Here is a 12,049-nt window from a genome sequence, read left to right as displayed (position 1 = left end):
CCCAGCCCGGCCCAGCGCAGCCCAGCCCAGCCCGGCCCAGCGCAGCCCAGCCCAGCCCGGCCCGAGGAGCCCAGCCCAGCCCAGCCCAGCCCAGCCCGGCCCGAGGAGCCCAGCCCAGCCCGGCCCGAGGAGCCCAGCCCAGCCCAGCCCAGCCCAGCCCGGCCCGAGGAGCCCAGCGCAGCCCAGCCCAGCGCAGCCCAGCCCAGCCCAGCCCAGCCCGGCCCAGCGCAGCCCAGCCCAGCCCAGCCCAGCCCAGCCCAGCCCGGGGAGCCCAGCCCAGCCCAGCCCAGCCCAGCCCAGCCCAGCCCAGCCCAGCCCAGCCCGGCCCGAGGAGCCCAGCGCAGCCCAGCGCAGCCCAGCCCGGGGAGCCCAGCCCAGCCCAGCCCAGCCCAGCCCGGGGAGCCCAGCCCAGCCCAGCCCAGCCCAGCCCGGGGAGCCCAGCCCAGCGCAGCCCAGCCCAGCCCAGCCCAGCGCAGCCCGGCCCGGGGAGCCCAGCCCAGCCCAGCCCGAGGAGCCCAGCCCAGCCCAGCCCAGCCCAGCCCAGCGCAGCCCAGCCCAGCCCGGCCCGAGGAGCCCAGCCCAGCACGGCCGTGCCGCTCCAGCCGGAGCATCCCGCATTCCCGCAGCGCTGCAGGGGATGCGCCGCGGGTTTAGGGCCTGAAAAAGCGGTGGCAAAGCCCCATCCTGCTCTCCTCACGCCCGAGACACGGCACGGGACCAGCGCCGGGGGAAGATCCCACATCGCTGCGGGATCCCCTCCTCCTGCTGAGGGGCTGGAAGGAGGTGTCGGGACATTTTTGGCTCAGCTGGAGGAGCCAGGACCCCCAGGATGAGCGGGTGCAGTGGGCACCACTCTGCAAAGATCCGTGAGAGCCACAAAAAAAGTCGGAGTGCCACTTTCATGGAATGATGGAATCCCGGGAGGGTTGGGAGGGACATTAAAGCCCATCCAATGGCACGCCCTGCCATGGGCAGGGACACCTTCCACTGTTCCAGGCTGCTCCAGCCTGGCCTTGGACACTCACAGGGCTCGAGCAGCCGCAGCTTCTCTGGGCATCTTCCCATGTCACATCCAGCCATCCATGAGCAACCTCCTCCTCTCCCGAAAACCTCCGGGGTGGAGCTGACAAATAGGAACCGATGGCTTAAAAGCAGCCTGGGCAGCCCAGGAAAGTTGGGAAGAGTCGAGGAGAGACATATGGTTCCACACTCCCTAAAAATATAATTGCTGTCTTCAGGTGGCCGCACACCCTCTCCTTCTAATGAGAGAGAGATTGAAAGACCTGAACTGTTTATGTGACATTTCAATAAATAATGCGGAGATTTGACAACATTTCCATATTCCTCCTTTAATGTCTGAATGTCTCTGACTTAATCCCAGTTCCTTGGCATTTATTACTGTTTGTTACACTAACAAGTGAGATTATGAGAATTCTAATGAAGGCTTCCAGTGAAAACCTCTGTGATTAAAATGCCATAATAACAGTTGCATGCATTTATGTGCCTGATTATCATAATCTATTTAGCACAAGTAAACACACAAACAGAAGGAGAAAAGCGAGCCCACTGCCACTCCAGTGAAAGGAGAATTGGAAATGAGGGAGAAACAATGTAAATATGTAAATGTCTTTGTGTATTCTTTTTATCTTTTTTTCTCATCCTTGCTTCCCCCCCCGCCCCCCCCGCCCCGTGTGCTAATGAGACATCCATGGTTCGTCACATGTGGTCCCTCTTTGCTGGCCGGGGTGCGGGTTTTGGGCCATCTGCTGGGGCCACTGTGCCGAACAAAGCCACCCCGAGGGCGGGGGGGACACTGCCGCAACCTTTGACATCACGGGCGACGAGGACTGGTGTCCTCCCGGCGCGGGGCTTTGATTTGTTCACTCCCAACGCCTCGTTCAGCTGTTCCCCCATGAACACCAGGCTCGGGAAGGCTCCAGTCCCCCAAAACTCTCAGCACACTGAGAAGAAATCTCACCAAATTTCTAATAGAGACTTTGCTTTCCATCCGTTTGTGGTGGGGGTTTTTTTCATATTAAAGAATAAATCAAGTGAGAACCTCATGGGAGGGATTGTCCCACTCTGCTCTGGGCTGGGGCAGCCTCACCTCCAGTGCTGGGGACAGCTCTGGGTGTCTCCGTGTAAGAAAGATCCAAGAGAGTGTCCAAAGGAGGGACAGGAGGATGGGGAAGGGTCTGCAGGGGCCGCCCGAGGTCACCTGGTCAGCTCAGCCTGGAGGAGCCTGAGGGCAGAGCTCCCCGGGGCTGCAGCTCCTCCCGAGGGGCAGCGCAGGGACAGCTCCGATCTCTGCTCCTGGGCCAGGGACAGCAGCCAGGGAGCGGCTGGAGCTGGGCCAGGGCAGGCTCAGGCTGGAGATCAGGGAAAGGTTCTTCCCCCAGAGGCTGCTGGGCACTGCCCAGGCTCCCCAGGGAATGGGCACGGCCCCGAGGCTGCCAGAGCTCCAGGAGCGTTTGGACAGCGCTGCCAGGGGTGCCCAGGCTGGGATTGCTGGGGGTCTGTGCAGGGCCAGGGGTGGGACTGGGTGATTCCTGTGGGTCCCTTCCCACTCAGGATATTCCGTAATTCCAACTTCTCCGTTCCAAGGACCCCCCATAACACTGGCAACAAAAAGCCCATGGCCAGGGAGTGTTTCCACATGAGCCCAATCGTTGTTGCCTCCACATCCAACCCACTCTGAAGGCACCAACGCCTCTGGATGAGGGATCATTTCCACAGCAACGAAATCCTTGGGGGTCGGTCAGACAGGTGCATTCATCTGCAGCATCACAAATTTTAAGAAGTTTTCCTCATGAGCACAGGGTAGGGGCAGGATGAAGGAATAACCTGAGGGAAAACTGATTTCCAGTGAGTGTTTGCATGGGAAGCAAAACACATCCATGGGTTTGGGTTCTCTCAGCACTAAGACTTTGCCAGGGCTGGCTCATTTATAAGGAGCTCCCAGCCAAGACATGGGAAGTGGAGAAGACAGGAAGGGGAGTATGAGAGTGACACAGACAAGTGGCAAAGTGTGACAGAGAGTTATGAAAATGTTGTTCAGGGAACTTAAATGAGAACTAAAAATTCCTGCTGCGTTATATGGGAAAAAAAGACATGGAATGCATCCAGAGGATGCTGTGGATGCCCCAAGTGCTGGAGCCCCTCTGCTCTGGAGCCAGGCTGGGAGAGCTGGGGGTGCTCACCTGGGGAAGAGAAGGATCCAGGGAGAGCTCAGAGCCCCTTGGAGGGCCTAAAGGGGCTCCAGGAGAACTGCAGAGGGACTGGGGACAAGGGCTGGAGGGCCAGGAGCCAGGGAATGGCTTCCCAGTGCCAGAGGGCACCCTGTGCCAGGGCCTGCCCACCCTCCCAGGGAACAATTCCTTCCCAATCTATCCCTGCCCTCTGGCACTGGGAAGCCATTCCCTGGCTCCTGGCCCTCCAGCCCTTGAGAATTGTCTCTCTCCAGGTTTCCTGTAGCTCCTTCAGGCCCTGCAAGGCCACACTGAGGTCACCCCAGGGCTTCTCTCCAGGTTGAGCAATCCCAAACCATTCCCGTTAATCCCAGGAGTGTCAGACCGGTTCCAGTGATCGGACGTGCCTGGGAGGGACGACTGAGCCTGACAGATAAAAGACCCAGAATCCGGCCTGGGTTTTAATCAGCAGTTTAATTATCATGTTCTCGATGACAGCGGGCTCTTGAGTGTCAAAAGTTTATAAATAAAGAGGGTTTTTTCCTGCTGGATGAGAACAGGAGATGGCCAATTTCCTGCATGTTTTTAATCCTGCAAATATCACAAACATCAGCTCTGGTATTTCTGAGACTTCCCTCTGGGTGACTCCTGTGAAGATGAGAAGCGTTTCCAGTCTCTGATTGAATGGGAAGACATGCTGAGTTTTTGGCAAGGAGCGTGTGTCTCCAGCACTTCCATGGAACAAGTGCTAACGAAAACAAACCCAGCCTGGAAAAGAGGAGAACCCCGGGGGAATAACAGCGACTGCCCCGCTCCTTGAACTCGAGTTTCCTTCTTGGAGATCCCAAGTATCAGATGTGTTAATTGGGCAGGTGGAGCTGCCCCAAGACCCGCGGGCTGGGCTTCACCTGGAAGTCCAAGCAACGAAATACGTCTGCACCTGACTGAGATGCAGCCAGAAGGAAATTAATGCGAAGAAAAAAGGAAGAAAACGAGGGGAAAGGGCCAAATCTGAATGCCGAAGTTGTTCTTTCCGTGGGTCTCCCCTCACGCCTTTGGTCAGTGGGCAAAGAGCTCCCTGAGCTCACGTCCTCGCTGCCAGGTGCTGAGCTTTGTGCTCCAGAGGGGTTTGGGGTCGGACAGTGTTGACCCCAGTGGATCCCTGAAGATCCCACTCAGAACTGGGAAGTTTCAGGGGCTCTGGGGCTGCGAAGCCCAGCCTGGAGCCCCCAGCGCTGCGCACAGATGGGCGGCAGACAGCTCTGGCTCTCCGAGGCAGCGCTGGAACTGTTTTCAGCTGCAGGAGCTGCAGCCACACCCCGGCCCTCGGTCCTTCGGATGCCTCGGATTCCTCCCAGCCGGACTGGGCAACTCCAGCGGGGCTGTGCGTGTTCCTCGGGCCGCGGGCTTGGAGGGAACACGGGCAGTGAACCGCTCCAACAATAACCTAATGACATTCCAAGTGATTTCCAGCATGAAAGCGATAGTCTGGTTTTTATTAAGTTACCACTTCATCATGTTTCCTGATTGCCTTCATTCATGCCTTAGTTGTCTACAGACGCTATTAAAAAAAAATAATACATATTCATATCCCAGCAAATGGGCTCTGCTCCACATTTTAGTGTCAAAATCAAGTTCGGGTGAAGGGCTCCTCTGGGAACCCTCCGGGGCCGCTTCCCGGGATGTGCGAGCGAGAGGCGGGTGCGATGCGGAGCCTTCCCGAGTCCAAGGAGGGGGAGGTGCGACATTGAATTTGTCATCTCACGGCAGAGATCGTCCCACTTCTTCCTCGTACCCCCCGACAGGACGGCAGAGCAGCCCCGGGCGGTCCCGCTCCCGATCCCACTCCCGCTCCCGATCCCAATCCCGGCCCCGCGGGCTGCGGGCGGGGCACAGTTCGTGTCCAGGCGGATGGACAGTGGTCACCAAGGACATTGCTCCCTTAGGGACTCAGGTCCCGAGAGTTCTGCTGCGGAGTCGGAGAGGGGTTTCCTTTCTGCAGGGGGAGAGAAAAAAAAAAAAAAAAGAAACGAGAAAAAAGAAACAAGAAAAAAGGAAAACAGAAGAAAAGGAAAAAGGGGGGAGGGAAGGATAGGGGAAAGGGAAAAGGAGAAAAGGAAGGGGAAGGAAAAGAGGAAGGGAAAGGGAAGAGCAAGGGAAAAGAAAAGGAAAAGGAAAAGGAAAAGGAAAAGGAAAAGGAAAAGGAAAAGGAAAAGGAAAAGGAGCCAGTCCACTGCCCATTTCTCCCTCCCGGGCTCCCCCCGGGTGATGCCAGAACCGCCTCAGGATGCAGCGGCCCCGAGCTTCGGTTGCCCCCCTGCGCCCCCGCCCGCTGTCCATCCCCGCTGTCCATCCCCTCTGTCCAACCCCGCTGTCCATCCCTGCTGTCCATCCCCTCTGTCCATCCCCTCTGTCCCTTCCCACTGTCCATCCCCTCTGTCCCTTCCCACTGTCCATCCCCTCTGTCCATCCCCGCTATCCATCCCCGCTGTCCATCCCCGCTGTCCATCCCCGCTGTCCATCCCCTCTGTCCATCCCTGCTGTCCCTTCCCTCTGTCCATCCCCGCTGTCCCTTCCCTCTGTCCATCCCCGCTGTCCATCCCCGCTGTCCCTTCCCTCTGTCCATCCCCTCTGTCCATCCCCGCTGTCCATCCCCTCTGTCCCTTCCCTCTGTCCATCCCCGCTGTCCATCCCTTCTGTCCATCCCCGCTGTCCATCCCCGCTGTCCATCCCCTCTGTCCATCCCCGCTGTCCCTTCCCTCTGTCCATCCCCGCTGTCCATCCCCTCTGTCCCTTCCCTCTGTCCATCCCCGCTGTCCATCCCTTCTGTCCATCCCCGCTGTCCATCCCCGCTGTCCATCCCCTCTGTCCATCCCTGCTGTCCCTTCCCTCTGTCCATCCCCGCTGTCCCTTCCCTCTGTCCATCCCCGCTGTCCATCCCCTCTGTCCATCCCTGCTGTCCCTTCCCTCTGTCCATCCCCGCTGTCCCTTCCCTCTGTCCATCCCCGCTGTCCATCCCCTCTGTCCATCCCTGCTGTCCCTTCCCTCTGTCCATCCCCGCTGTCCCTTCCCTCTGTCCATCCCCGCTGTCCATCCCTTCTGTCCATCCCCGCTGTCCATCCCCTCTGTCCCTTCCCGCTGTCCATCCCCTCTGTCCATCTCCTCTGTCCCTTCCCGCTGTCCCTTCCCGCTGTCCATCCCCGCTGTCCATCCCCTCTGTCCATCCCCGCTGTCCATCCCCGCTGTCCCTTCCCGCTGTCCATCCCCTCTGTCCATCCCCTCTGTCCCTTCCCACTGTCCCTTCCCGCTGTCCATCCCCGCTGTCCCTTCCCTCTGTCCATCCCCTCTGTCCCTTCCCACTGTCCCTTCCCGCTGTCCATCCCCGCTGTCCCTTCCCTCTGTCCATCCCCTCTGTCCCTTCCCACTGTCCCTTCCCTCTGTCCATCCCCTCTGTCCCTTCCCACTGTCCCTTCCCTCTGTCCATCCCCGCTGTCCCTTCCCGCTGTCCATCCCCGCTGTCCATCCCCTCTGTCCATCCCCACTGTCCGTCCGCGCTGTTCAGGGCAGGGCCGGAGGCTCTTCCCCGCCTTTCCCCGCTGTCCCTTTGGGCAGGTGACCCCCACCTCTGCTCCAGCCCCACCTCCACGGCTCCCGCCGGGCTCCCGGGAGGTTCCTGCTCTCCCCGCCGGGCTCCCGGTCCCCGAGCGGGCCGCAGGGGCTCCGGGGGCCCGTCCCATCCCGGGCTGATGGAGCTCAGCCGCTCCCCGGGGCTCAGCCGCGGCTGCCGCAGACCCGACGGGGAGGTGCGACCTCTTTAGAAGGAAACGTCCCAGCCTCTAAGACGGAAAATTACCGATCTCTGGGAGGCAGGAGACGAACCATGCCGCGTTTTCCTCGTTCTCTCGCCAGCACCGCTGCCCTGGGGGCGACCGCCCCCGCCCCGCCGCCCCTCCCGGCCTGGCCGGGGCCCGTTCCCCCTCCGCAGGCCGGGCCCTGCAGGGAGCCGGGAAAGGCTTCGGGGTTTAATTCGTTGTGCTCGTTGTTGTCCTGTTTTCTGAGGCTCCAACACCGCGGCGCTCAGAGCCACCAGGCAAAGGCAGCGCCCGGCTCCTGCTGCCGCTTCCCCGGCACGGAATAAATGCCAACTTTGCACAGACGGGAGTCCCCGTCCCGCTCCGCACCCCCGGGGCTCAGCCGCAGCTCCCCCATCCGCGGGGTGCCCCCCCTGCCCGGCCGGGTGCGGGCACCGAGCGCCGGAGCGGCCCCGCGGCCCGGGGGGAGCCGGGCACGTCCCCGGTGGCCGGGCCGGGCGGCAGCGGGACACACGCCGGGCGGCGGGCCCGGCTGTCGCGGGGACAGATTTTCCTAATTGACCTGTTACGGATCATCCCCGCAACCGTTGGGAAACACATTTCCACGCTTCACTTCTTAACGTTTTAAATACATATTTAACGGATGGTTGAGGCTTGCCGGGCCAGCTGGGAAACACACGGGTGTAAAAATAATACAACAAAGGCAAAGGGGCCGGGGGGGCCGGCGGGGAGGGGGCGGCCGGGGGATTTACCCCAGTGCGAGGAAGCTCCGGCCCTGTTGCGCGGATCTGCCGGGGCGAGGGGACTCGCCGGGAGCCGGGCGAGCAGCGCAGGAAGGCGGAAGGCATTCCCGAAGGTCATTTTTTGTTTGTTTGTTAACGTCCTCTACTCTTTCCTTCTCTCCCCTCTCCTGCTCCCGTCTCGCTGAAGATTTTTTGGGGGGAAATTCAGGCGGCCGCTTCAAGAACTTCTCCAGGTCGCTGCGGGGCCGGAGCCGAAGCCGGGGGATGCTAGGGGAAATTCGCTGCTGGGGAACGGAGAGGCCGAAATCCCGCTTTTCTCCACCTCTCTTTGCAGCACTTGACGGGGGAATAACGCCCTCGGGGCAGGAGGGGGCACCGGGCGGGGGAAGCGCTGCCCGGTGCGAGCGGCGGGGCCGCTGCCAAGCGCTCCTGGCGGGGCGGACGGGCCGGGCACCGGGAAACACCGACGTGCTGGCGGGAGCCGGGGACTGTTTGGTCCCGTCCCCGTCCCGTCCCGCCCCTCCAACAGCTGTTCCCGGCGCTGTCATTGTTGCATTTTATTATGGATTTGACAAAAGTCCCTCCCCCCCGCCGCGCCCCCCCCGCCGGGCTCCCCGCGCCGCTCCGGCCGGCGCCCCCCCGCCCGCCCGCCCCATCGAGCCGGAGCGGCCCCGGTGACATCAGCCGTCTCCCCGCCGCCGCCGCGGATTGGCGCAGCCCCCCTCCCGCCCGGTGACATCGTTCCTCCCCGGCGCGGCTATAAAGCGGCGGCCGCTCCGCCGCAAGGTGCGCGCTGCTGCCGTGCTCGCCCGTCCCGGCGCGCCGCTCGCCACGGCCGCCCCGCGCACGGTGAGTGCCCCCCGCGCCCCCCGCGCGGACCCCGAGCCCCGGCCCAGCGGACAGGAGCGAAGGGAGGGACGGGACGGGACGGGACGGGACGGGACGGGACGGGACGGGACGGGAGCCGCCCCCGGCGAGGGGAGGGCGGGCAGCGGGGCCGGTGCCGCCGCCGCCGTCCCTCCCCGGCGCGGCGGAGCGGGCTCGCCGACGGGGCGGGTGGGCGGGCGCGGTGCCCCGGCGAGCTGCGGCGGGCGCTGACGCGGGGCCGCCCGCGGGTTCTCTCCCCTCCCCGCAGGCTGCCCGGTGCGCGCCGCCGCCCCGCCCGCCGGGCCATGGACTCGGACGCCAGCCTGGTTTCCAGCCGCCCGTCCTCCCCGGAGCCCGATGACCTCTTCCTCACGGCCAGGAATAAAGGCAGCGGCGGGGGCTTCACGGGCGGCACCGTGTCCAGCTCCACGCAAAGCGACTCCCCGCCGGAGCTGAGCGCCGAGCTGCGCAGCGCCATGAGCGCTGCGGGGGTGGTGGTGGTGGACAAGCTGGGCTTCAAGTCCTCGTCGTCCTCCTCCTCGTCGTCCTCCTCTTCCTCCTCCAAGAAGGACAAGAAGCAGATGACGGAGCCGGAGCTGCAGCAGCTGCGGCTGAAGATCAACAGTCGGGAGCGCAAGCGGATGCACGACCTGAACATCGCCATGGACGGGCTGCGGGAGGTGATGCCCTACGCGCACGGCCCGTCGGTGCGCAAGCTCTCCAAGATCGCCACGCTGCTCCTGGCGCGCAACTACATCCTCATGCTCACCAACTCCCTGGAGGAGATGAAGCGCCTGGTCAGCGAGATCTACGGCGGCCACCACGCCGGCTTCCACCCCGCCGCCTGCCCCGGCGGCATGGGCGCCCACTCGGCGCCGCTGCCCGGCCACCCGGGCCACCCGGCCTCGCACCCCGTGCACCACCCGATCCTGCCCCCCGCCGCCGTCTCCAGCGCCTCCCTGCCCGGCTCCGGCCTCTCGGCCGTCAGCTCCATCCGGCCCCCGCACGGGCTCCTCAAGTCGCCCTCGGCCGCCGCCGCCGCCGCCGCCCCGCTGGGCAGCGGCTTCCAGCACTGGGGGGGGATGCCGTGCCCCTGCAGCATGTGCCAGGTGTCGGCCCCGCCGCACCACCACGTCTCCGGCATGGGCACCGCCAGCCTGCCCAGATTAGCCACCGACACCAAATGAGCCCCTCGGCGGGGCGGCCCCGCCGCGCCCCCGCGGCCCCGGCACCCCCAGGACCTACAAACGCTGTCCCCCGGCGGCAGCGGGACCCCCCGCTCCGCTCCCGGGTCCGCCGGAGGGGCGGCGGGAGGGGATGGAGCCCGGCCCGGGGTCTGCCCTGCTCCCCAAACGCCGGGGGAAGCCCTCCGGCACGAGTAAAGTCCCGCGCATCTCCTGTATTTTTAATTTTCCGACGTTGCCGAGAACTCCGGAGCAGGGGAGGGCGGCGGTGCCCGGGCTCGCCGCGAACGGAGGAACCAAAACTGCAGAGGGGCTTTGGCTCGGTTATTTGTTTGTTTGTTCGTTCCCTCCCCTCTCCCGGTCTCCTTTCTACGCGTAGAGCCTCTGGAGCCGTTCCCCGGTCACATCCCCCTGAAAGCCCATCCCGGGGCTCCCGGGGCCGGCAGGAGCAGCGGCGCTCCGGGTGGAAGTGCAGCCGGGAATGCCGGTTGGTTCCCCGCTTTTCCCGCTCCCCAGCCCGCCGGGGGCTTCTGTCGGTTTTCTTTCCGGTTCGGGATTTGTAAATAGACCGATAACGACGCGAGTCTGCTCTGCCTGAGCTTTCCGTCCGTGCACTTGTTCTGTGTCAGCCTCATGAGTGAAAAAGGGGTCGGTTTGCCTTGATTTCGTTGGTTTGGGTTCTTGGGGTTTGTTGGCTTGTTTTACTTTTAAGCGTATAACACGTTTGTTTTGGGGTTTTTTTTTACGTTCCTGCCACCTTTAACAAAGTTTGAACTCTTTAATGCTCTTTCTGTGTAGGAACTTTCACCCTGTCCGTGTTGCAATACTGAGAACTTGGGCTTGTTTCTGAAATAACAACTTTTCTTATCGCTGCCCCTTGCAGAGATTTTATCATCTGTTTATTTTTGTAAAAAAAAAAAAAAAAAAAAAGAAAAGAAAAAGAAAAAAAAGTTGCTAAATAATATTTATTACTTGTTCGGTTGCAAAAAAAAAAAAAAAAAAAAAGGTGATCCACTGTTGAGATTTTAAATAAAAAGAAAAAAAAGAAAAAAAAAAAGAAAAGCATTTTAAATCAATGTCGTTTTCCTCTTCCTCTCTGTCCCGCGGAGGAGGAGACAGCTGGGGAAGGGATGGGAATATTTTGGGTGCATCCTTGCGTTTTCGTGAAGTTTTTTGTCAGTTTTCTTCGCCGGCGAATCGAAACCGTTTGAGGTTTGGGTTTTTTGTTGGGTCTTTTTCCTTCCTCATTTGTTCCCTTTAGAATCAGGGCGGCAAGGAAAAAATGACCGATGCCGCGTTGGTAACGTGAACATTTCTGTCTGTCGAATCCAGCGCTTGGCAAAAGGGAAATATTAATTAAATATTCATTCGGGGAGAGGAAGCATTCCGCTTGGCGCTGGGGAGTTCTCTCACTGCGATGGCTTCTGCGCGTTTCACCTTCAACCAAAAACCCGCCGAACGAAAATCCACGGAAAAGAAAATTATTTGGGGACAACCCCCTAATTATTTTCCCTCCCGAAGCCGCTCGTGTCTGTGGCCCGGGGGGATTTTGGCAGTTCTGGACGCAGGTATTGGGGCAGGAAATATTTCGCACACCCCAAGGAAAGGGCTCCGGTGTTTCTGAGGACAAGGAGGTCGGGGGGCTCCGGGACGGGCTGAGGTTCCCACGGTGCTCTGGGGGCTGCAGGTGGGCAGGAGCCCACAAGATGCGAGTCCTCGCCGGGGCAAAGCCTTTCCCGTCTCTCTCCAGACCGACAAACGGCAGGACATTTATTTAAAATAACGGAGGGGCTGCACTCGCAGAAATACACAGTTCTTTATAAACCCTGACGGCTAGTGGGGGAGTTCGGGGTGCACAGACACCGACGGGGAGCGAGAGCGAGGCCGGCCCCAGGGGACTTTTTGTTTGGTTTGGGTTTTTTCCTGTGTAAACCGAGACGGTCCCCGGCGGCCGGGCCGGGCTGGGACCCCGCGGGCTGCGAGCGGCTCCCGGCGCGACCCCCGCTCCGCGCTCCTGCCGTGCTGGGCTCGCTCCATCCCTCCGCCAGCCCCTCCGGGAAAGGGAAGCGGGGCTGGGGAAGGAGCGTCCCCGCCCCGGCATCCTCGCGGCGCTCATGGAAATGGCCCCAGCCCCCGCGGAGATTGTCCCCTTCCCAGCACAGCCCGTGTGGCGCTGGGGCAGGCGCAGCCCCGCGGACACACGACGAGCCCCGCGCCGGTTGCCCAGGTGCCTTCCCCTGCCCCAGGAGGCTTCG

The 12,049-nt window shown here is 61.8% G+C and overlaps 1 protein-coding gene and 1 long non-coding RNA gene across 2 annotated transcripts; one reads left to right on the top strand and one right to left on the bottom strand.

The window, feature by feature from the left end:
- Positions 1–4,654: 4,654 nt before the first annotated feature.
- Positions 4,655–7,035, bottom strand: LOC116440430. The gene is made up of 2 exons (XR_004238584.1): positions 6,829–7,035; positions 4,655–5,184 (listed from the first exon to the last, which is right to left on the bottom strand). It is a non-coding gene; the product is annotated as an uncharacterized LOC116440430 (long non-coding RNA).
- A 1,532-nt stretch (positions 7,036–8,567) lies between these two features.
- Positions 8,568–10,747, top strand: OLIG2 (oligodendrocyte transcription factor 2). Its single transcript, XM_032101256.1, has 2 exons — positions 8,568–8,592; positions 8,879–10,747. Exon 2 carries the CDS (start codon positions 8,916–8,918, stop codon positions 9,795–9,797), a length of 882 nt encoding a protein of 293 aa, XP_031957147.1. The 5' UTR covers positions 8,568–8,592; positions 8,879–8,915; the 3' UTR covers positions 9,798–10,747.
- The last annotated feature ends 1,302 nt before the right edge of the window (positions 10,748–12,049 follow it).

The sequence above is a fragment of the Corvus moneduloides genome, chromosome 2 (genome assembly GCF_009650955.1).
Source record: "Corvus moneduloides isolate bCorMon1 chromosome 2, bCorMon1.pri, whole genome shotgun sequence".
Classification (NCBI taxonomy): Eukaryota; Metazoa; Chordata; class Aves; order Passeriformes; family Corvidae; genus Corvus; species Corvus moneduloides.
This window is presented reverse-complemented; position numbering and strand designations above follow the sequence as displayed.